Source organism: Chroicocephalus ridibundus, chromosome 9 (assembly GCF_963924245.1).
Source record: "Chroicocephalus ridibundus chromosome 9, bChrRid1.1, whole genome shotgun sequence".
NCBI lineage: Eukaryota > Metazoa > Chordata > Aves > Charadriiformes > Laridae > Chroicocephalus > Chroicocephalus ridibundus.
The window spans coordinates 40,737,912-40,764,122 of NC_086292.1; the positions used below are offsets into that span (position 1 = coordinate 40,737,912).

A 26,211-nucleotide genomic window follows, 5' to 3' on the forward strand; every position below is an offset into this window, starting at 1 on the left:
TAACTAGGTGGCTCATTTCTGAAAACACAGCAACCAGATGCTGCAGTTCCAACGACCATTTATGCAGCTTAACTGATTAGTAACTGATCAACAAATTGTTTTGAATCTTGCCACTCCTGCATAACAGAAAAAATACCTTGAAATGAAAAATAAAAGCTACTTCTCTGAACAAAATAATAACAAAAATAATAAATAAATGGCAGAAGGAGCAGGATGCAGCACCTGTTGGAAACTCTCCCTCAAATGGCTTTGATCTTCAGGATGGCAGAATTCTAAAATATCTTTCCCCAGAAGATCCTAAAAGAAAACATAAAGATGTGTAAAAAAACCCAGCCCACAACACAAATTCACATGCAGATCTGCAAGGCACCCCTGCAAACGCTAGATCCACCGCCCTTAATGGGACTTCTCAGTTAAGCAGGGATGAATCACACAAACAAGGTTTGTAGGCATCAAGTCCCACGTTATATTTGTACTGTTGCACAGATACATGTATTTACAACAAATTCTAAGTGTTTTACTTTTTAACACCTGTGAAATGGTGCGTTGAAGAGACTAACATCCTCTATCACAGCTCATTTTATGGCACTAATTTTTGTAAAAACAATTACTGCAAAGCTACCCAAAATAAAAATAAATGGGAAAATCTAATGAGCGAGAAATTATTTTTGCCTGTAAACTGCAACTGCGGAGAGTTATCTGAGGGAGAGCTGTGGTAGTCAGGAGTTCATTTATTATTCTGCTCAGTTCTGCGACTAGCCTCCTGTTCTGAGGAGCAGCTGTAAGCCTAGAGGAAAATAGATGCCATAAATGATGCTTGCTTACTGTTCAATAGATTGGCAGAAGTACAGACCTACAGGACTAAAACTCTCTCCAAGCCCCATTAACTTTCTATCACAGAAACTTCTTCCCTGGAAAGTTGTGCGAGGTTTAAAGCACAAGGTTTAAATTCTGGCTGTTAGAATTCTAATCGGATCTGAAAGGTATAAAAAGATATCCCACATAACAAAGGGGAAAGCAATACCTTTTAGAGAGGCGTGGATAGTAAAGAAAAATGAACTGCATTTAGTGCACGACACATGAATTGTCAGCTACAAGTATTTCATGGTTTGCTGCTTTTGTTTTTAATGTGGAAACAGAGTTTTCTTTCGCTCTAATCAGTCTCCGCATTTACCAGACTCACTGACCTGGGGCTGGTACCCAATGACGCTGATGCACCTTGGGTCAACAAAGGTGATGACTCCATCAGAATTGTGCCTAGATAAGAACTCAGTTGGGACCGACATGCCATTCATGTCCATGCACACCGGAGAGCTGGTTACCTAGGACCAATGAAGTCCACAGCATTTAGTCCACAGAACAGCCAACTTAAGTCAAAGTTGATTACACAGCTAAAGAATAAAATCTGTTGGCAGACTGCTAACTACTGAAGGAAGTCATAAACAGAACAACAATGAATAAATGACACAGAACAGCCTTTGGTCTAGTTTGCAGTACAAATATCTCACCCCATGGCATGTACTTAGGCTTAATAGCACAGCAGGAAAACGAATACAACAGAAGTTCACAACAAGGAGGGATATAGTAACGATATAACTATGGCTGGATTCATCTCACTCTGGAGGACCACATAAAAATTTCGCATCTTGATTCCTACCCTTGTCAACCAAGAATGAAAGACTTCCAGAGGACAATTCAACCCACCCATTTTATGATGGAAAGGTCAATCTCTCTGAGGACAACTCATTATCTGTAAACATATCCAATAGGACTAGCTCAGACTAACACTCAACTTTCAGGTAAGGATCACCTGAGTACAGCCAGAGAACATGAACAAAGTTCTCCAGAGATTGAGGCAGGTGATGGTATTGGACCAGCAATGCTCCTCAAAGCTCATCAGAGAGAATGAGGTATTTCCAGCCCTCTGCCTGAAACCTGTGCAATCAGGCCACTTTGCATCCATCCATTCCTACTGGGGCTACAAATGAGACCATTGTTATTCTTACAACTTTCAGAGCCATCTCTGTTAACAAGGTCCCAATGCAAAAGGAGCAAAATCTCATTTGTTGCTGTCTTGAAGCGGATTAGCCAGTTAACTGTACACAAGATTTCAATTTGCTGTTACGGAGCAGAGTTTATCATTTGGGCACTTTGACTTCTTTGTGATTAAACCCATCCCAAGCCTCCTCTTGCCCTCCTTCACATACCCTGCTGCCTCTTCTAACACAACAGACGTTTTGACTCTCCACATGTTAACTAATGTGATTTTCTTGGAAATCATCCTTCTTTGGCAGCTGTAACATATGAATCCCTGTAACTTACTTCTCTCCACCAGCGGAATATATTACCCTCGATTATAAAAGGATGATTAATCTAAAAAACATCATGCGATACTTTTGTAGCTCTGCCATCACAATGGAGGCACACTCTGCAGAAGGGCTAACGCTTGCAGTAATGTGCAGGCTGTTCACCTCAAATAAAATGGATTTGGCACCTGTGCTCTAACAAAAGGGTCATTCTACCTTGTGAGAAGGAGCGATGCCATCCTAGCAGATGGCAACGAGCGCAGGCCAACAGGAGACCATGCAGGAGGCTCAAACACGTTCACCCATGGCAGAATTCCCAGGTCGGGAAGATAAAAATTAGCCTCCCTGCTGCAGTGAAGGAGATTCACCGCAACTGGTCTATCTCCTGCTTAGAGCTCTCATCAGCAACGGACAAAGGAAGAAAATATAATACATCAATTGCAACTGTCTGGACAGAAAGGGAAGTAAAATTTTATTCTGACAGTTCCCTTGGCTGACATCACATCTGAATGCACACTACAATACACACTGAGAATAAAGCTGTTATTTGTGAAGTGCCTCCTGACTGCCTTATCTTTACCATTTTCAGAATAACTCCTGCAATCACAGTTTCTCAAGTAGTTGATCAGCCAGAGAACAAATGAAAGAACAGCAGGGAGCACGTCACTGGCTTTGGGAGCCACTTTAACCTACCACCTGCAGCACCTGCACTCCCGTATTTCTCACAGTCTAGGGTATCCCAGCCCTACGCACCCTAGAGAACGGCAGGTCTGTACATGCTTATGCTCCTGGAGCATCTTTGCCACTGTCGTTGGGTTAAATACACCCATGCACCAAAATCACATTTTCATTTTGCTCTACTGACATGTTCTAAACAAGTCCTGCCCGGGGCAGCAAGGCTGGAACTAGATGATCTTTAAGGTCCCTCCCAATCCAAACCATTCCATGGTTCTATAAATCACTGGCTGCACACCGACATCAAGGCGCTTCATACTTTGGAGGCACGTTAAAAGTTACAGTCTAGTACCAGAACTTTGTGGAAATCCTTTACAACTAAAGCACAACACTGATCATGCTTTCAAAAGTAGTTTATATCAGGAAAGACTGGCATTACCTGAAGCCTTCCTATTGCCACGAGGCAATATTTACTACCCTGTCCCACATCCGCGTCTTCTTCTGGTATAGTCATTCCTAGAGTAAAAGATAACAAATACTGTTATAATTAGGAAATTTGGATGAGCAGAGATGCTGCTGGCCTGGTTCTGTACTACTCTAGATGCCCTAAATCATAGAAAATAATCTCATTGTCTTCTCTAGCATTCAGGCATTATCTCTGCGTTCAGATCAGATGATCTTTCTCAGTCGCGTTTGATCGGCTGCCAGAGACAAAGCAGATAAAAAAGTTCCATTATACAGTAACATTTCCATGAGTACTGCTCCGCAGCACGTTATGGGAACCGTGCGGTCACTTAATATGGTCAGCGAATGCACACCACGTTCAGTTTGCTTTGGGAATAATATATTATAATGAGCCTTAAAAAACTAGGTGCAGCCTTGATTATTCAGTAGCTTCCTGCTCGTATTTAACAGCCGGTTCTACATTTTTTCTATAATGGACTAAATCTGGGTCGTTACGTTGAAAGATTGAAAAATCGCGGATGCTTTGCTAACAGCGCTTGTTTCAGTTGTGTAACAGGAGCAACTATTATAAACACAGGAATAATTTCAAAACATACACATGCACTGTTTTCCATCTCAGTGTTTCACAAATAGGGACGTTCAGATTAGCTCTGTTTACTTGCTCATTGCTCAGCCTTTAGTTAAGGCTATTTCCCAACTCCAGTTTTGAGATACAGATTTCCTATGAAGCACGTGAACAAAACATCTTCCAAGAGTGACACTGCTGACTTATTTTAAGTGATCCGTAAACTCTTTCACAAGGCTTTTCAAGGAATTCAGTCACAACAGGCAGTGAATCATTTCAGAGGCACTTAAAAGCATTAATGAAATTAATTGCAAAGCAGCTAGGGATTATGAAACGACAGCCACTATCTTCTCAAAATTTGTAATTCCCAATGTAAGTCTTTGAACGAGGCAGAGGATGACAGCATACCGCTTTCTCAAATGATGCCTCTGAAAAACGACGATAAACGCTGCTGAATGAACTGAAGTAGTCTCTTAAGGAATTACTTTGTGTCAGAATAGTTCCATCTTATTTGACAATCAGTTTCTAATCATCACTTTACAGGTATTTTTCAGTTCCCACTCAGCTATATAATAAAACAAAATATACAAAGTATGAAAGAAAATCCCATATTTTTCTATAATACATTTAAGTGTTATCGTCATCTCAATCTTTATTTGCAATGGAATTCACAATTTCAGGGGCCCAACTTCATTTGCAGCCCCCAACAGATAACGGGGATTTTACCAGGGGATCTCAAGAGGTTTAACACAGGAGGAGCATTATTGTCCCTTCTAACAAGTGGGAAACTGAGGCGCAGGAAGAATTTCTCTGTCACACACAAGAGCTGGGCAGAAAGCCCTTTTTTCCACACCAAGCCCTTTCTATCCGGAGTACAAATTTGGCCCTAAATAAGTCCTCAGCTTCTAAATCTATGTGATATCCCTCACCAAAACCCGGGATACTCCTTTGAGATGTTTTCTTAGAAGCTGTATGAGAAGATCAAGGTGGCAGTATGTGACCTTAGGAGTACATTTTAAGAAATCAATCATTAAACACCTAAGTTAAAAATAATACTGGGTGGAATTGATACAAGTTATTTTTCAGTTAAACATTATTTTGTGCTTCCGATAAAGGTCCCTCTGCGGGTTATTAGGGATCCAAACTTTCATTCGAGATCCTTCACGTGATTTAGAACATCCTTGAAATGAAGACAACCTGCATTTATGCATGACTCTTCTGCCCTGCCTGAAGTTTATGAGTTTATCCTTCAAGCAGTTAAATGACAAAGCCTTGTTTTGATATTTCACACACCGCTATTCCCGTCTCGTTTCTGCTACACACCAGGCAAACCACAAACAAGATCCCAAACACAAGTAAGTCCCATGCTCTGAGACACCAGCATACCACAGAGAGCATAAACCACTGACATGAAACTGCAGTGAAGAGATTCATATTACAGAAGTATTTTGTTTTCCTTCCTTGCTGTGTTTACACACAGTTATTTCTTCAATATAAGACTTCGTAATTAACTAATGACAGCTCCAGTAGGCAAAGGAACTGAATTTGGCTGCCTCTGGAGAAGAGAGGGAAAATTACCCTGAAAAAGCTAGCAGACACATCTACCCAAAATTGTGTCCACTTAAGAAAGAATCTTGGCGGACGCGTGGCTGCTATCTGCTCACACACATGCGGGGCGCAGGGAAGGTTGAGCTCCCAAAACTAAACCCAGATTCCTCCACATGAACAATCTGAATTTTAAATAGGTCGAAAATGGTTAACTGAAAGTTGTGTGCAGTTTGCAGGGGACGAGAAGCGGCATCCAGCAGCTTCACCTGACAAAGCGGTGACTGGAGGTGTCAACCGAGTGCAGGAACAATTAAATGATGCAGCAGTTTAGGAAGGAGTGCGAGGACACTGACTGCAGTGAAAGAAACGCAGCAGTGCACAACAGCAACCGCGGGAGGAAAGAAAGCACCGGAGCAACCAAAGAGTTGAGCTAACACTTTGGCTGGAAGACGGCAGCCAGGACTGCATCCCTTCGGGCGATGGATGAAGAGTCTCTTGCTACTCAGTCCCAAACTCCGCAACCTACAAGTTCAATGGCCAGATAAAAGAACAAACATTTTAAAAGCTGGTGCCCAAAGCAATCACAGTTGTACTCAGGCAGCTCGGTAGAGGTGGTCCGGTTTCAAAGATGGTGAGTGATTCTAGGTCCTACCACCTTCAGAGGGTTTTCTCGGTGGATGCCTGATACTTCTGAGAATTAGGACACTTAAACACAGGAGCCTAAGTGCTGCTTTAAGGAAATAATTCTAGGCATTCTAGTTGGATAACCTTAACAAAAAGGCCCCTTTAAAATTGAGTTTTCCATTTGAGAAGGACAAATTTAAAGTATTTTCCCTTGACTTCAAAAGCTTTTTCAATCGTTTCCTTAGCAGCACAGCGTATTGCAAAGGACAGCAAAGACACTCAGCTGGATGGCTTCCACTTCGCATCATCTTTTTTCTGCAGCTTTCAACAACGCTTTCCTTTTTAGGAACTTGGTCCATGCTTGCTACTGCCCAAATAAACTCAAAGCAACATAAACAATCTCCAAAATTAAACCTAGCTAAGAAACACCATTTCTGATGTCACTCTGTTGGCAAGGGATGCTGCTGTTCTAATTTTCACCTTTTTTTTTTTTTTTTTTTTTTGCAAGAAGGATTACATTTGGTCTATATAACACACTGGAAAATGCATTAGTTGGGTTATTCCACAAGACGCCCTATGAATAAAAAAACAATCTGCCTGGAATTAATCAATACATGACCCAGTGAATGCCTAACCCTTCCCCACAAGTGCCTGGAGTAAAATATGCCAAAATGATCATCTGCTTGTCTGCAGTGTAGGTGCTATTACTGCCAGCATCCCATAGAGCGGAATTATTTTCTTTGTTCTTTTGCTGCTAGTTACAAAGATTCAACTGTGAAGGATGCAGAATCCATCTATGAGGATGCATTCGTAGAAGAGATTTACTTTTGTTTTAGCATCCTTCCTATTGAACATACTACAGCATGGACAGGTAGATAAAGATACATGCACTGCACTTAATACTGATTTGTCCAGCTCTTAGCATAATGTAATATTGCTCTTTAACATCACAAAGTACCATCAGCATCTCCCAAAAAAGTTGCAGAAGCCTCGAGGAAAGCAGCCGTGAAACTGATCTTTAGGAGGCATCAACAAAATAAACATCCATTCGTTATTCACGTTCTTTACGTGTAACCCTGTGAAAGGCTTCATTTCTCAACACCAAATAGATGCTCCTCTTGAATAATAAATACCGTGCTACGCTTGTTCAAGTTAATATCAACGATTTGCAGAGCTAAGTCTGCAACTGAGCATCGCAAATGGAACGCTGTGCCATTAGAGGTTATATTTAATTTCCAAGTGTCCTTTATGCCAGCAAACAGTTTCCCACAGGGTAACGGCATGTGTTTGTGCAGACATAAGGAACTCTTTAGTTTTCCCAATAAGCTTCCAGTTGGCTCTAACAACAGAACAGCTTCATTTTATGCCTTCTTGCTCTACCCTCCTGCCCCATATTTTCTGCAAGACAGAACAGTGTTAGTGGATTTGTGGTTTCACTTTACTACACCCAAAAATAAATTATTTAAGAGTCTTTAGAAGGATGTAACTTCAGTGGTCACCAGCAATCCCCTGTTAATGCCTATCTCCATCAGAACCATTACCGATAGCTGCATGCCTGTGACTTTATCCCCCGTACACAGCAATGGAAAAAGGCTGTGGATGTTTACAGCACACCAAGGACAAATCTCGTGAAAAGTCCCAACAAAACCTAAATTCTTCTTTTAAAAAAAAAAAAAAAGTCTTAAAAATGACAGCATTACAAAGAATATTCAAGCAACTATTTTGTTTTGTATTGGAAGAGGGAGTACTTTGCACAAACGTCCAGATTCTGGCCAGAACTTTAAAATAACCTAACAGCTTTGGCATGCTGTGGTTAAGACGTTACCGTAAGTCTGACTTGGAAGACTAAAATGTTTCTTTTTTAAGATAAAAAACTAAGGCGAAAAAATAGATTTCAACATGACTTGAATTTGACATTATTCTGGGACTTTTTATTTGAAGTTTTCGAAATAAGTATCTATCTAAGCCTTTTCTTCGCTATGTGTTTTTCTACAGGTCCTGGCTTTGATTTACAGAAAACTAGCAACTTCCTGACCAACTGTATCTTCACTCTCCAACAAATATTTTCCATCAATTGTTATGGCATAAAAAAAAAAACCCCAAACTATTAGGAAAATACAATATGGACCATATAAGATTAATTTGTTTCCAGGAATGACACACTCAGAGGGGGAAAAAAAAAATAGAAGAAAATCAAATGCTTGCTTAAGTTGAAAACTGAATGATCAGGAGAAGGTCAACATTTCTCAGCTTTGTGAGTGTTATGAACTTGAAGCATTGTCCAGGCTAAGGATGACAAGCTGCTTCACCAGGAACAGAGGGGCAAAGGCTGGAATTGGTGCTCAGTCAGTTCCAAACAAGGGGTCTTTTTACCTCATTCAAAATATCCACCACTGCACTGTCATTATTTAATCTAACATACACTCCACGTAAGAAATGAACAATACAACTGGCTGGAACGTTGATCTGGAGTATCTGACTCCTTTTGCTTTGACTTCAACTCAAAGTTTACCCTGGTGCAGAGAGTCCACCTGAGTCCAACATATAATTTATGGGGATATAAGCACACATGTATCATATGGTGCGTTTTGTACTTGAGCTTAGTTTTAGAATCAGAGAATGGTTTAGGTTGGAAGGGACCTTAAAGACCATCTAGTTCCAACGCCCCTGCCCTGGGCAGGGACACCTCCCACTAGACCAGGCTGCTCCAAGCCCCATCCAGCCTGGCCTTGAACACCTCCAGGGATGGGGCAGCCACCACCTCCCTGGGCAACCTGTGCCAGTGTCTCACCACCCTCACAGTAAAGAATTTCTTCCTCATATCTAATCTAAATCTACCCTCTTCCAGTTTAAAACCATTACCCCTCATCCCATTGCTCCACTCCCTGACAGAGTCCCTCCCCATCTTTCCTGTGTCCCCCTTTAGGTACTGGAAAGCTGCTATAAGGTCTCCTCGGAGCCTTCTCTTCTCCAGGCTGAACAACCCCAACTCTCTCAGCCTGTCTTACCCTTCTCTTGCAGGCACAATGGAGGAAAATGAACGGACCATTAACAAACCCAGCCTGAATTGACCCGCTCCTCAAAGTGGCTCTGTCTTTTCCCCATGGCTCACTCCCCGCGAGGCAAATACACTGTATTAAGGGAACAGCCAAATAGTTGCTTTTCCAGGGGAAGGCAGAGAGCGCACAGGCTGCAGCACCCCTGGCTCTGCTTTGCAGGGAAACACGGGAGAGGCAGGTGATGGCCACAGGTCCTGCACACTCCGAGCTCAGTCCCGTGCGGAGGATGAGGCATGACACTTCCTGTATCTTCTCTTCCATTTCCCAGTGAAAAAGGGGCTAAAGGCAGTTTGCCAATAAGCGGGCCTTGCTGCTCCAGTAAGGATAAGAAAAAAGAAAAAAAAAAGTCAGGCAAAACATGCAAAAGTGTTTTCGTGCTGAACCACAGCCCTGAGCCACAAAAGAATTTGCTTTCTACTTTAGATCTCTGAAAAAAAACAGACAACCCCAGTTATTAAAATATGCCACTATACTGATGCCAGCTGTCATTTGTTTTTCACCTGATTAAAGTATTTGAATTACTTAAGAGGTTTAGCGTAGAATACTCGCAGCAGCAGCGATGTCAAACCTGATTGTCACACCAAGAACGATCACAGAGCAGTTCTTGTCCTGGTATTTCTGTATCAGTACCGACCGCGTTACACTCAGCGTGGGACTACAAAAAAATTAATACATTGGCCACAGACAACTCAATATAACCCAGAAAGAGAAAATACCAGGTGCTAAACAAATTAGATTAAGTGCAGATTAAGTGCATTTGCTAAATATTTCGTCTACGAAAGTATGTTTTATGTGTCGTATATTAGTTATATAATGCATGTGCCACATTTCATCCTCTGAAAGAAAAGGATATGGAGTTTACATGAGAATGTCCACCTGGCACCTGAAAAATAAATGAAAATTATCTTTTCCATAGCTGAATTTTTAAACAGCTGCAATTTAGCACAAACGCCTTTATTCCCAAGAATCCAGAGACGATGCAAAGGCCAAGGGCTCGCTACTCTCTAACTGATTTGAACAGAAGTAATTTTATTACAGGGCAGAAAAGTCTTAGCAAATTCAATTACTGCTGCAGTTATTTCATTTGCTTTGCAGATTATGGTTGAATTACTGTTGGAAATGAGAACAAATGCAGTGATGTTGCCATTTATTTACCCAAACATACTGGGGGTCAGTTCAGCCCATGGATATTCCCATTCAACTCTGAAAGTCAATGGATACATAACAATCACGAACGCGCAGTGGGGAAGACAGGGAGGGCAAATAAACACTCATGGAAGAGGCCCCAGTTCGGTACTGTATGCCCTGAAAAAGGCACTCAGGCATGACTATTATGAGTAACAATTTGGATGGTAACATAAAAGATCATTGAAATTCCACATAAGGCTGTCAAAATCAAAAACATCCCTTAGGACTGTGCTATAGTTTGGAGGCATTAACACTGTGGAGGAGCACTGGGATATCATAAGGGAGCACCATGTGATTTTGAGGAGTGGAGTAATAGAAATGGGATGAAATTCAACATTACTAAATGCATAAGCATGCACTTGGGGACTAATAACAGTCATAAACTACAGCAAAAGAAATGGGATGAAACGCCGTATTACTAATTGAAAGATCGCACAATTCAAAGCTATTTTTGCCAAGAACTGGAAGATCTTGAGTTGACAACTGAGAAAAAGACAGCCTGGTATATATATCAGGTGATTTAGGATGCACTATACAAAAGAGAAGTATGCTGTATCATATACTGCCATTCAAGATAGGAAATACTATTTTTATTGTACATCACTACAATCTCATCCGGAACAAGAGTGCACAGTGCCAGTGACCCACAGTTTGAAAAGTTAAGTGAAAACATGAACAAGCACAGAGAAGAGAGACAAGGATAAAGAAGAGGATGCATGGTAAGAATGGAGATTAGAAGGAGGGGGCTGGTCTAACTGTGCAAAGTCAAGGTTGACAGGATATGACGACCTTCTGGAAACGCACCAGAACGCTGGAGACAGAGACACAAGGCAGGAGAACTCCCCCTTGATCTTCAGTGAAATATAGTCCAAGAATACACTGGCATAAACTTCCCATAAACTAATGAGGGCTGGAAATTAGAAAGGTTGTTAAGCATAGGAGAGCAGTGAGGTTTTGGAAGAGCTAACTAACGTAAACTGGAACTTACAACGTGATACCTGGCAACTGGGCACTCAAAGATCCAGAAGATCCTTTTCATCCCATGCTCCTGCACTGCAGTCCCTGCTCCCTGCAGAAATGGCAGCTGGAAGTCATATACTGCCGACGCTGTAACCTAGCGCTGACATGAGTTCACGCGTTTGCAGCTCTGCATTGGCAACACACACCCCTGAAGGGTTAGATCTCTTGAAACGTCCCACAACATGCACCAAGCTTTCCCTTCAAGCTTTAGCAAGGAGCTGAAAGAAATCTCACCTGACCTGCACCTTCCTGAAGGGACATCTCGTATATCAAAGCTGAATTCAATTATGTTTAGAATTACTGATACAAAAGTTAATCTCTTTGTGGAATAAAACAGAAAAAAACCCCAACAAAACCTTTTCATTTTCACAGAGCAATTTACACACACTGTGCTCTCACTCTTTGGAAACAGAAATGAAATTACAGTATTTTGACTCCTACAGCAAGTACATTAAATCCTATTAGCAATAAGAGGGGAGGCTTCCCTCCTCTTCCGAAACTGCAATTCAGCAGGAAATCAACAAGAAGTTCACATTCTCATTCTGGTGTCTGCCCACCACTGCCCAGACTTGGTGCGAACCACCTCTTAGCATTCATAATCCCTGGACAAATGTGATTTATGCTTGTGGTAAACGACCACAGAAGGGCAGGACAACTCATGGTTTGATTCATGCCAGCAGGCGCTGTCATATTGCAAACAGCTTCTTCAACTACTGCAAACGCCAAGCTCAACTAAGCCAGTTCACGACGATGTCTGGATGAGCTCCACCGTCTCCTCTTTGAATTTTTCAAAGGTAAATATTCCCATATGTAATACTGAGTTAGTTACAGTAGGTAAATGTTTTCCTCTGTAGTTCGAAGCAATGTGCCAAGACTTGTTTCCCAGAAAAGCAGCCTCAAAACAGAACTTACCTCAAAGCCTGAACATCCTCCACTACCACCACCACCCTGTAGTAAAGACCTATGCAACTAAATTGAAGTTACACGTTTTCATACACAAGTGCTTGCAACGCAGTACTTAAATATAAAAGCATTAGTTGGTGTTTTCCAGAGGTACAAACGCTTTGTGTTTATCTTCCTAAAATTAAGCCATTTTTATGTTGGTTTATCAGATTGAAACCTTTTGGCCCCAGTTGCTGGAGTCCCACATTCTGACAGTTCTCTGCGCCAATGAAATTGAGAAGGGTTTCGCATCGAAAAACAGGGAGGCCTTGAGTGAGTAACAACAGCTGATTTCTCGGTATCAAAAGCTTCTCAAGACGAGACTGAACTGGTTACCCCACTAAAATTCAGCCTGGTTTTGTACCAGCAAAGGAACCTGAGCCAGGTTTTGAACTGTCTTGCAGACAGTGTGGTGAACGTCCCTTCAGTGAGACAGACACGTACCTGCTGGTGGCCAAGCCTTGATATAGCCAGTGCAATGGACAACAGCATACTGTGCTTCGCCTTCTTTTACTGGGCCGAGGCCATTCCTAGATGAAAAGGAAACACAAAAATACATTGACTGACATGCAGAATAGCTTTATGCTTTTAAACTACGACTACTAATGATTTACTCACAGTTGTAAGTTATGTTAGAAACAACCAACCATCACCCTAGAGTCACGTACAATGTCAACTCCATTACAATGCTATTCAAGCCTTGCTTCTTTTCCTTAATACTTCTCGGAGAAAGGTACTGAAGCTAATTTCAGAGGTGGAGCTGGTTAAAACAAAGAAGTTGAGTGACTTGCCCAAGGTTTGCAGAAAGATCCAGTGACTCCGCCACAGCTGAATTTAGTGGTGAGCTCTCCTCTCCTGAGACCCAGCGCTGTGATTGAGTCCTTGATTGAGCATGAGCCCAGTGGAAAATGAGAGTGCTTACGGCAAATAGCTGTTATGGTAAATTAAATAATAGTACCTGTATCTTTTTCTCATGGTGGTTATCCTGTTCAGAGGCAAATGATCCAGAGGAGCATTTCCACACCTAAAAGTAAATTAATATTTGAAAGGGCTCAAAAGTTAATATAAATACCCAAGATGAAAATGCATTTTAAAATCTTTATTAGTATATATAAATAGAAAATAATGGATATTTATTTCTGACGGAAAGTCACAGATTCATGTTTTCTTAGAACTTACTGCTTCCACAGGCTGAGCTTTTTGCGTGTGCTGCAAATGTTTTATTTTATAAAGAAAAACAGAAAAGACTACGAAAAGACTACAAAAAGACTCCCTCCCGCCTCCCTCCCCAAACCTAAAGAATATTTTAAATGGATATTCCAAGAGTGGCTAAAGAATAGATACACTTAAAAATACTATAAAACAAGGGTGAAAACTAGAGAAGAATATAAGTCAGGCCCCCAAACATCCACACAAAACAAACAGTGTTCCAGCAGCTTCCCTGGCCAGAGCATTTCAACTGCCATACACCAGCTACAATGTTAGTAGATAGTAATCTAATGTTTGTGAGAACAGACTACTTACACTGTCAAGTAACTTTATTTAACACTTGTTCACGTATATTTTGTGGTATTTCTAACTATGCCTAACTGTATAATTTTAACAATCCATTTGAAGCTAAGTAAATAGTTTGAAGGGTAAAACCAGTTCATTTTCAATGGAAAAAAGAACAATAACAATGAAATAAGTAATCACAAGGAAAGTTCATGTTATTTGAGGCTCAGTCTTCCCACAAGGTTTTTTGCTGTTATTATTCTTTTTTTTTTAATACCAATCACTGCCAAGGAGAAGGAATGAACAATTAAAGTAACATTCAGAATTACAAAAACAATGGGGCTACTAGCATGTATAAAATTACTCTCATGCACTGGAGTTTACAGAATCAGGGTGCTAGGAACTAACTGCAATCTGAAATGCTGTTTTAAAAGCTGGGGAACAACTGTAAACAGGACATTAGGCCTGGTTTTCTTCGCACAAAAAAGTCTTCCTCACATGACCACTACGCGCAGCTTGGAGGAAGAGAAGGCAATGTCCCAAGTGTCTCTCTGCCAGGCTACTTTTTTTTCCCCCCAGTTAAGGAGGGAAAAGGAGCTACAGCTTAACTCTGATCTCGCAGGTATGAAGTATATAAACCCCTTACAAAGGCACCCACGAGCCATATGTTCAGCTTTCTCACACGACTGGAAGAATTCCACCACAGAACAGAAGCACAGGGATCTGTTTTAATCTGTCAAATATTTTGCTTTGCGTGTTTCATTCCGTAACAAATTTTGAATCATCTGTTTTCAACACATATATTGGATATAGGCTGCAGATGCAATTATGTACTTTCCCCCCCAAACCGCACAGACAGAAATTCACTGCAATAGCTCCAGGCGTTTTATCCCGTTAGCACTACAACAACAGAAGAGTCCACAAGCCCCAGTCAGCAGCACTGGGCAGGCAGATCTCCTTAAAAAAGCCCAAGCAATGCAGGAGAAGTTGGAAAATTGCAAAATAAAACCCCTCTAACAATTACTCATTTATCTAGCATCAACCAGCTGACATCTGGTTAATTCATACCAGGCTTAGTTTAATTCCTACATAGCTGGCGAGTTTGCAACAGAATTCCTGTTTGTCTTCAAGATTCTTTTAATATTATTGGTTTGCTGAAAAAATACACGGAGTTGGGATTTCATTACACTTGCGAAAGCTTTACTCCCAAAGTATTGATTTGAATAATTTGACTAGAAGAGACAATGGCTTACATTCCAGGGGTGAAGCTGCCATGACATTCTCTTGGGAAAGCATCCTACACCCCTCACTGATAAAAATAACTGCAACACACAAATGAGGTGCTGTTTTGTCACCAATCATAAAGGAAGGCAGGTTTTGGTTTTACTCCGGTTCCAAAAGCAAGCATTCTGGAAATGTTTAATGGGAGTGTGTCATTACGCTTTGTTTTTTAAGCAAGGTCAAATTAGTGCAACAAAATGTCTGAAGTCTAATCTGAGACGGGACTGGAACCATCACAGGAATACAAGGTAAATGCGTACCTCATCCTGCAAATGAAAGAGCGCCTGGAGCCCATGCACATTCTCATTGAGGACTGCTGACCCTCCTTCTTTACTGTTCCAGTCTTCAAGTCCAGAATTCGTCCTAGAAAAGCCAGGGAGAGCAACTGATGTTCAGTACATAAATTTAAACCCATTTACTACCAACGAAGATGACAGTAAATTCATAAGCTAAACGCCATTAACCCAGCTAGGGGAAAAAACACCAACAAAAAAGTCTCGATCCTGGTCTCACATCAGCTATGTGCCGGCTTGACTAGTGATTCCAGGGAAGCTGACTCTGAGTCACAACAGTGATGGCTCTTTTCTCGGTTGGCCCAAGACCAACTTCCAAGGCAGGGTCAAATGTCCGGAAGCAGAGAAGACAATGACAGCAGGCACTGCTTTTTGACTTGATCTGCTCGCTCCACTCTTTACCAGAACTGCGGATGAAACAACACACATCATTCCCCTGACAGCTGCTCCTCCTTCCCTGTGCTCTCGTGCCTATCCAGAATCCTCTCACCTAACACCTTCTCACATATTCAGAGCTGCAGCAACGGCGAGGGACACACAAGACCAAGCTTTTCTCCTTGATGATGAGATACAGGACATGTCACAGCAGCACTTGTGGTGGGGCCCTTTCAGAGCTGATAGAAAACTGACATGTCAGCATATTTTTAAAGTTAATTTTCAGCCGGATCAGTGAGATGATCTGACTCACCACATAGCAGCATGAGTCTACGCAAGGTCCGCGGCCGGACCCTGCTGATCAACATAAGCTGACTACAAACCTCAGAACCTCACCCCAGAAACACAGCATTGAAAAGGGATGACAGATACCAAGTCATCTCAAGAGAGGAGAGGACTGAGGGAGTGCGGAGCTGACACTCCGGCAGTAAGGTGGAGGACGTCGTTATTAAAAAACAAAGGTAGCAAGGCGGTAACTGATTAATCTTTCCATTCTCCTGAGACAGAAAAGAAGGCAGTGATTACTACAGACAGGTTCAGCTCAGTGACAGCAGGGTTCCAGGTATCACCTAGAATCCCACCGTTTATCGCCAAAGAACTAACAGAATGGACTTTTGCATCTACAGCTCAGCTGCTACAGATGACTATAAAATCTTGCACATTAATAACACAGATTAGAAATGAATCACTGGCCCGGATTCACAACGCTTCAGGGCTGGATACAGCCGCAGAAGTGACAGTGGGCAAAAGACAGGCAGTGGAACAGCTGCCAGACAATTAAATGACAGCCACCAGCACTGATGACACTTGGCCATGAAAAAACCCACATGTTTAAGGTAGGTACAGTATCTTTCAGTAACTGAAACCATACAAGCCTTTAGTGTGATATAACCGGCCAAGTTTACAGCAGTATAGGACACCATATTCTAATTGTGCTAAGTTGAAAGAACCATGCAGAACACGTTCAAAGTCTCCCTCATCAGATCTCCTCAAATGTCCCTGTCCAAAAATATTCTGAAATAATTCCACTGCCAAACATTAATTTCAGAATTATTTTAACTGAAAACACTTACCTCCATCCACGAATGGGAATTAAATCACTACAAAACAGTTTAAAGATCAGTATTTTAGATAAGGAACTAGGCAGTAGCATTTTATTCTTAAGGTATACTAAAGATATCTACTTCTGGAGGAAAGCCATCCTGCCGACAGAAGGTCAGACTGTGTCATTTGGGGTGTCTCCAAGGTACACCTCAGATGGTTAAGAAGTTAGCAAGCCTGGGAGCAATTCCTAAAGATGCTTCAATTCAGAGCACCGGGATAGATATTACTATAGATGTACGACTCAGGTGTGAGCTGGGAAAGACCATACCACTGTATTACCCGGCTCAGTTACGCTGACCCTACAATGTAGGGTGGATCTGAGGCTCAAACACACTTCCCTTCCCTGCAGCAGAGAGTCTGTCTCTCTGCCTCATTTTCTACATCCAAAGCCACAGCCTATTCCCCCATCCCCTCTACTAAACAAACAATTCAGAGAAATAAAATATCATTAGGCAGGAGACAAACTGAGTCACAAACGAAGGCAATGGACGATGAAGCAAATAAAGACAGAATATATGTGCAGGACCCAGTGGCTGCCCATACGAGTTTACAAGACAAATCAAACCATTAAAAGCATTTTTCTCTTTGGATACGGTAACTTTGTCATACACGTAAACGAAAGAAAAGTTTCCGTGCACTTTTTTTCCCCATTCCCATATAAATTCTAGAAGTGACACTCATCATCAAAAAGCAGCGACAATAAACATAACTCAAACAGCTAATAGAAATATCTCAGTTTTCATCATCCAGGAATATCTATAAAAATAAGTATACTTCACAATTACTTGGCTGCTAAGCCTAAAATTGCTGACACATGTTCCTTCGGCATGTCTGGAACCTCCGAAAGCAAAAGTCATAGTTTTTAAATTTAGCTTTTTGTTTGGCAATGTCTCAGAAATATGTACCAGATAACAAACGGTAGTCTACATTTTGCCCTGACTTACAAAATCACTGCAGGGGGTATATGGGGATATGAGTCAGAGAAATGTTTGGTACATAGCTATTACAAGAAAGCACTCTCAGCAGCTTGCTCCAATACTCCATCGTGTGTGTGTTGACCTTGTAGAGCTTTAACAATACAGTGCAGATTTTGACAAAGAACAAGCCCTTCACGTCTCATATATTATTAGAAGCTTATGTTCAAATTATATGAAAAGGAGGAAGAATTATATTTGAACAGACTAAGGACAAAGCTTCCCATTTATCTCAAACAAACCCATCAGTGCACTCCCTGGGATAAGAGGGATCTCCTAAGACGCGGCATACCAGGGCTCGTATCTCTGGTGGAGCTTTTAAGTTAAGAATATTGGTGTCACCAGGTGTGTGGAGCCTATCTGGGAGAGTGGGAAACAACTGGCTGTGAGACCTGTACGCAGCCAATGTGGCCATGCAGCAAAGGTAAATGCCAGCTTTGGAAAAAGGAACGGCGTTAATACTCCCAAGGGCTTGCACCCCGTGTCTGCCCACAGTAGTGCGTACACACCGCCAAGAGCTTTCTCTGTTTGGAGAGCCTTCCTGTTTAACGATGGCCATCTGGAGACAGCGTTACCCCTTTTTATTTTTGTGCTAACTGCTCAAAAAAATACCTTAGTTTCTAGACCTAGACTTCCAGCATTTAGCTTTTACCAGATAATTCTAAAGAGTACAGTGAGACAGAAAACGTTGAAGTCGGGACAAGCTGGAGTTGTACCACAGTATTTGCCATGACTTCTCCTTGCTGTGACAATCTGCGACAGCACCATGTCACCTGGTCTCAGGACAAAACGCACAGCGGTTTCTCCCCAGGCTCCTCGCCACTCCACACCTGACCCCGAGAAGGGGATGGACCCACACCGCTCCGCTTCTGCCAGCATGGAGCTGCAAAATCATCCTCCACCTGCTTTAATGTCAGCAGCTGCAGCCACTCACGTGATGGACCTTGGCAGGTCCCACATCGCAGTCAACCAAACCGACAAAAACTCAGTGTCATGCAGATGGCTCAGTTCAAGGAGGTGGCACGCTCCGATGATATCTCTGTCACAGAACCATAAAATATTCACATCTCCTTGTGTTCCTGCATCTTTTACGCTGGTGCTGCAACCTTGGTGATAAATGCTCGCTTAGGTTTCTCCACAGGAAACACACACAAAATGCACTTGATGTAAAAGTTGACGATTATATTCTTATTAATAAGAAATATTCTAGGATGCTCTGAATACTTCTGCTAACTGAACAGTGCACACATGCATTTTTTAAATTTCTTCTAGTTTCTTCAGAAGAACACTTTTAACAACCCAGTACCACCACCAGCTGGAACTCTTACGAGCTTCCCCATAAACTGGCAATTGCGTGTAGTTCATTTTCACGTTAAACTTTTCCCCTCTCCAGCTCCAGACCCAGCCCTCAGACGCAGCAAGTGCAGGATGCGTGTCTCAAATCACAGCACTTCTGTGGCAGACGCTGCTGTGTTATTACTGCCATTTACAGTCACTGCACAGCTCAGAGGAAACCAGAGTTTACTCTGCTGCAGAAGGAAAAGCAAATAAATGAGCACAATGCTTATTAAAACCAGCACATAAATCTCTCTGGTCGGTCTGGGTATAATTGATAATTTGTTGAAATCTACCCACTGCAGCCCACATTCAGAAGGCAGGATTGCTTAAACCCATAATAAACCACTTGTCCTCTGAGCAGGAATCCACCACACGACCCAGGAAAGGGCTGCCAGAGGGGACCACAGAGGTGAGGACAGTGTGCAAGAGATTCATTATTTGGGCAAAATTACAGAAGCCATATAAAGCTCTTCCCACTAAAGAGATTAGTTAGTAACCAATCCAAGTACTGCGGACACATGCCAGAAACTTTCCCTTCGTGTTATGCTGCAGCATGTTATGATGCTCTAAGAACGTTCTTGCAATGATCAAGGGGACAAATGTTCATCTTGGCACTGATATGCCCCTTGTGTGTGCAAACAGTGAACAGACTATGCACAAACCTTCACCTTTTGGATGTCCATTTGCTACTGTGAACGTTCAAATACCTTTTCTGTGCTTGCAGTGTTTGAGCTGAACCTAAGCCACGGATTGGCCTGGGCCTACTGAAGTTCATGGGGTTTCAAATCTGGGAGTCTGGCACAAATCCATCTTTACACAAAAGCACCAGCCTGTTAGAAAATTTCTTCCTCCATGTTTAAGCACTGCACGCTAAGGTTTATAGCCCGGTAATCAAACACAGCCTGCTCTTTGTTACTTTTTTCAGTTCTTTCCTTTTTTTTGGTGGATTCAAAACTCCATAAGCTTCAACACCCAATTCTACCACAAATGCCTTCTCTGCTGGATTTCCACTTCCTAAGAATCCTACAGTCTGTAATGAGAAAGAAAGGTTGTTACATGAGGGTGTCCTGCAAAAATTTCACTGCCAGTTGAAATGGCTTTCTTTAAAAACAATCATATGGTATTCACATCCTGTTTGCAACATGGAAATATCCCTCTTTTGCAACAAAAGACCACTACCTGTTTACAAAGATCAGAAGAAATTTGTTTTGGCCTCCTGCACACGAAAATACTGTTAGCAAAGTACACGAGACAATTTTCCATTTCCCTCTAACTCAGTAGATGGACTGCTGCCTTGCGCAGAATCTTGGACCTGATAAGAAAACAGTCTGAATTAATATATGGAATCTCACCTTGCCCTCAATACTTTCAGCAAGCTTCATGCTGCAGTTGATAGTGTCTTGCCTTGCAAAGAACAAGTTAGATATTTCATAATTATTCTCAGCCACCGGATTGTCTACATGTTTCTTTCCAGGCAAAATAAAATAAAGAATAAACTAAGTTTGGCTTGGACAAGATAACAAAAGAAGACTTTGTGCTCATCAAAAATACTCCACAGGCAACTCAGGGAAGACAAACAGGACACAGGAATACTGCACCCAAAAACCCTTATGAAAACTAAAACCATCTTTATTTTAGCATAAAAATGGAAAAAGCGAGATGGGGATGCAGGAAAACAAGAGGAAATAATTAAAACTAAAAGCAAAGTGATGGTCAAGGTACTAATGCTTCTGGACACGGCTCCAAATGTAAGCTGACCCACAAACTGAAGGGTCAGAGAACAAAGGACGACTTCTGTAGCGATGCTCTCTAGTAGTACGTTAAGTCTTTAGAAAGTAGTGGCAGAGATCAGCTTAAAGATGCATGTTCTCAACTCAAACTAGAAGCTGCCAGCCCATCACGTGGAAGTACGACACTGCAAATGAACTATTTATCATTTGTAGGGAGGCAACAAAGAAAAGTCTTCATCACTCAGGAGCGCAGCATCACAAGCCAACTGTTACTGTACCTTGGGATATGAAAGATGCGCATGGAGACAGCAATGGTGGTTGGACACTGACTCCACTACAGTTTGTACAGATATAAGATACAGGTCACTGCTTGGGATTAACAATAAAATTCCAGAAAACAAAGGGAAACTCTGCTTTTTTAAAATTTTTCATTTATCAGTTTACACATAGGCACCAACTACAGCTGAACGTTCAGCTTTACGCCAACTGAGGTGTTCAGCTGGCAGAGTTCCTCTTGAAAACAATGGATATGTTCTGAATACATAAACAAAATCTCTTCAACAAGAAGATTAAATAGCCTAAATTTGATCAATTTATATTAAATTACTCCTGATAAGCTCATGCCAGTACAAAGCAATTATTCTAATTCAACGATTAAAAGAAAATAAAAATCTTTAAAAATGTATACCCTTACAATTGAAAGGGATACAATTGTATATCGTGTTTAATGCAGCTCAGCGAGTGCTTTAAGCTCTATTAAGTTTAATAAATACACATCTGCCCTGTGGAACTCAATATAAAAAAAAATTACCGATTATCTAAGAACACATTAACAACCAAAACCGAACTGCAAACGCAGATTTGAAGGCTCTCCTTCCAGGAACTCACATTTACATAAACCAGAAGCAGCCCGCAATATACAAACAAAACTTTATACCTATTTAAAAAAAAAAAAAAAAAAAGCATGGTCACACAGCTCATCTCTCAGCATTCTGGGTTTTACTATTTACATAAAGGTAATGGTCATAGAAGCACGGACATACCTAGCACATACATACACATATTAGAGTACACAGTCCCTGTCCTGGAAGCCCAAGTGCCTGCCCCACAGATGACAAGAAATTTCTCTACTGTAGGGTTGGTGAGACCGAGAGCAACTGCCACCGCTCAGAAATACGCTGCTGGTCATCCACATGTCCTCTAAAAACAGAGCATCCCTTCAGCATCACAGCACCAAAGACAGGAACAATGTGGAGTGCACACACCAAACAACACAATCCCAATAAAACCGCACCCACAAAAAACATGTCTCTGGCCCCTTACTAAGGAAAAGCAAACACACGAGTAATAAGAATAGCCTGGACACTCAAAACATAGAGGGACTTAAGAGCATCCTATTCAAGGATGGTCCTAAGACCATCCTAACTTCAAATTACAAACTAAGGGCAGAAGCACACGACCGGCACCAGTTACACTCCGTACCCAAAGCCAGCACTGATTTTACAGGATGCCTCTCTTGCTCACATCAGAGGTTACGGTGCAGCTCTCACAGGCAATGCCTGCTAACTGCTCGTTTATTTGAACACTACTACTTCTTACTTACTGAGTGGTTAATGGTCTTTTATATCTACAACAAAGAAGACACCAGTTCTTGATAACATTTGAAACACACCGAGAGGCCATGAAGAATGCACAGCTCTGGAAAGCAAGAGCCTGATGAGGTTGTTTTCACAGAACAAATCTGCAAACTTGTGATGCTTAACTCACTCACCACAAAGCCCTGCCCGGTGACAAACCACCCCAGCATGCAGGCACCAGCACTCCTGCATCAGAGGCAGCACCGGCGGGTGGGACTCTGCCAGGGCCCGCCGTGATGCAGAGCAGATGGGCTCCTACCAGGCAGCAGGCTTTTCTCCTTCGTACTTCAGATTCACACAAAAAAAGTATCAGAGCTGCACTGTTAGTGGTGTACACATAGTTTTAACTCGCATGTAGAAAGGGTCTGTTCTCCAGACTGTCTCCCCTGCAGCCGCAGGAGCCCCTGGGTTCTGCCTGGAAAGGTCTGGTAGCACAGGTCGTCCCTCACTGGTATGACAGCCTTTATGGACCATAATCACAACTTCAACCCCTGGCTTACAGGAAGCTCAGGACACGGTGGAGGGGAACATGCTCCTGATCATGTGGAGATGGTTGATGCAATCTAAATCTTTCCTGATATTAAAATCATGATCCTATCAAAACTTTCAAGGAGCTGGTCAGTAGGACTTTGAGGGAGGTAGCACTGCAGGTGGGAACAAGGTCTCCCTGTGCACACTTCCCACCCTTGCCTCCCGGTTGGTCTGACTGTACAGAGAGGATGGGACCTCCCCACAGCAGACTGCACCCTACCAGCAAGGCTGTACAGCAAGCCAACATTTATGCCTCTGTCCTCTGCCTTTTGTGCCCTGGCTCAACTTACAGAATCACAGAATGCTCCAGGCTGAAGGGACCTTAAAGATCATCTAGTTCCAAGCCCCGTGCCCTGGGCAGGGACACCTCCCACTAGACCAGGCTGCTCAAAGCCCCATCCAGCCTGGCCTTGAACACCTCCAGGGATGGGGCAGCCACAGCTTCCTTGGGCAACCTGTTCCAGTGTCTCACCAACCTCACAGTAAAGAATTTCTTCCTCATATCTAATTTAAATCTACAACTTCTCCAGAAGAATGAAGCCACGGGGACACTGGTATAGCGATATCCCTTGAGAATACAGCACACCTGTAAAAATCAGTCAGCCTCACGCAGCCTGGAACAAAATCAGGGACCACACAGAACTTCCCAGCTGTCATTATACCACACGCACATCAACCAAGGAGCCTGTGAACCGTATCCCTACCCTACTGCACTTACCACTGCATTACAAAGCATTGCTAATACACCGATAAACAAATTTATCAGTATACAAAATAAATAACTGACTCCAAGCATGTACTTTTTGTTGGCAGACATTAAAGCAACTTTCAGAGGAGATGCACGCCTTTACTCCTGTTTTAACGATGAGGACACTGAAGCCCAAAGGAACAACTTCTCTTGCCTGCAGTCAGCCAGCAGCAGAGGTGCAGCTACTAATAGGGTCCAAGCTCATACAAGCAGCATGAGTTCTCAACACACTGTAGCTGTAGATAACAATTCTCAATAATATAATCCGCAGTGATTCTCAGAAAGTCCATAAAAATCTCATGACAATTATATGCTTATCAAGGCATAATCAGCTTAAATGAGAAATAAACACACATTATGCTTCCAAAAGACTATGGGCTGGGTGGCTGATTTATCTTTCTTTATATTTCCTGATAACTCTTGATGTATTAGCATAGAACCTGAAACAAATTAGCCCAAACATGGAAAAGAAATTTCACTTGAACCGAATACTCCATTTTCATGATGCTACTTAGAACCAGGACATGCTCTCTATTGCTCATTTTTCCCTCTGCACTCATGAAAAAATTCCTGAACTACCTATCCTGTAACGATGGCTGATGTTCCACTTATAAATATAAACCATCACGGCCCACTCTCCCCACTAGCCTAGCTTCTCAGGGGGACTATTTGAACCTCTCTAAATATGTAAAGGTTTACATCATCTAATTGCAAAAGGCGTTGTATAAGCATCAGAGTCAAGTTATGACATTCCTACAATAGAACGAAGAGCTGATCCAACCAACAGCAAAGTTAAAAAATTTAAAAAGAGAAGTAATGCAATCGAAATGTAACTATTTTTAAATATCTGTCTGTTCCCTACTTACTAACTGGAGACACTGACCCACAGAGGGGGAATTGAAAAGCTTTCTCACCCCCTCTTGTTTTTCAATAAGAAACCCCTCACGTTACACAGCTGTTTGCTTAATACAACTTGTTCTTATAAAAGCTCACAAGGCCAAAAGGTCTCTGCTGTGCCTGCCTTCTTGTTTGGCTAACCAGTCTGCATCATGTAATTCTCCACAGTTTTGGGCAAATATGCATCATTTCAATTAAATTAAAAAGGAAACTATGTGGGCTTTTGAGCCTTGCTATTGAGTTAGTTTTGAGGGACTATCTGAAGGGATAGTGTTACACATCACGCAAGTCTCTCCGCTGATGGACCTGGAAAAACTGGACATAAAATGCCAAGCAAACAATTCAAAGCACATGTTGAAAGTTATAACACAAAAACACCCCCAAAACATTTTAAGGACTAAATGTATTTTGAACCCTCAACAATGGTTATCTTATGTACAGGAAACATTCAGCATACTAAAAAAAAATACAGAAGCCCATACAGATGTGCAAGCTCTTCCTAGGCATAAATAGGACATCATCTATCTCCATTTCCAGTTCCCTGCCTATAAAGCGGGATGATGATTCTCTCTTTTTTCATCCTTGCATTGCCCGTTCAAACTTGAGCAGCAGCAGCTTTATCTTGCCATAGGTTTGCATAAGTTCTGACACAGCCACGTTCTGATCTCTGCAGGGACCTTCAGGCTCAGTCACTAAACAATTAAGTATCACCAAGCTCATGGTTCCACGAGCTGGGCAGTTGGGGTAGCACTTCTGTTACAGTTATCAGATGTATTTGAAGGAAAGCCTGAGCTGGAGAAAATGATCATACTAAGGCCAGCCAGTGATCCAAGACACAAAAAGCTCCTCAAAAGACAGAACAGACTTTCTATAACTAGAAAAAGGATGGAAAACCCCAGAAACAGTTACTCCAAAGCACCATCAGCAGAGACTCCCGTGACAGGACAGCTATCCAAAATAACTCTGCAATATGTAATTTATTCTTTTACCACTCACAGCTGCATAATAAATCAATATATAAAGGTTGTAAGTAGCTTTTAAATGAACCTATTTGTTTCATTTGAATGCTCAGCAGGAAGCTTCACTGAAAAACACTTCTGCCAAAAAAGCTTCAGCTCCTGGCATTCTGTATTATTTGTACTTCATTAGAAAAACTCAAATAACTAGGATATATGCTATATTAGTAAACACTAGTATCGTCTGGTTCTGAAATTTGGCTGTGGTCCGTTCTACACGAGCCGGTGACACACCATGGAATAGTCCACTGGAGGAAAGAAATAGTGACTGCAAGATGACTTTGTGAGTTATTTTGCTGGGGACGGAATTACATTTAAGCACATAAGGGGGGAGAGAGAGC

At 41.9% G+C, this 26,211-nt stretch overlaps 1 protein-coding gene across 3 annotated transcripts in view; it reads right to left on the reverse strand.

Annotated features, from left to right (window-relative positions):
- ARNT2 (aryl hydrocarbon receptor nuclear translocator 2) overlaps positions 1-26,211 on the reverse strand; it is a 108,457-nt gene that overhangs the window by 31,969 nt on the left and 50,277 nt on the right. For all 3 annotated transcript variants that reach the window (XM_063345970.1, XM_063345968.1, XM_063345969.1), the window contains 6 exons: positions 15,428-15,530; positions 13,351-13,416; positions 12,837-12,922; positions 3,421-3,497; positions 1,188-1,322; positions 223-297 (listed from right to left, as the gene is read on the reverse strand). In XM_063345970.1, the coding sequence (XP_063202040.1) occupies positions 223-297; positions 1,188-1,322; positions 3,421-3,497; positions 12,837-12,922; positions 13,351-13,416; positions 15,428-15,530 (542 nt within the window). The remainder of the gene's footprint in view (positions 1-222; positions 298-1,187; positions 1,323-3,420; positions 3,498-12,836; positions 12,923-13,350; positions 13,417-15,427; positions 15,531-26,211) is intronic.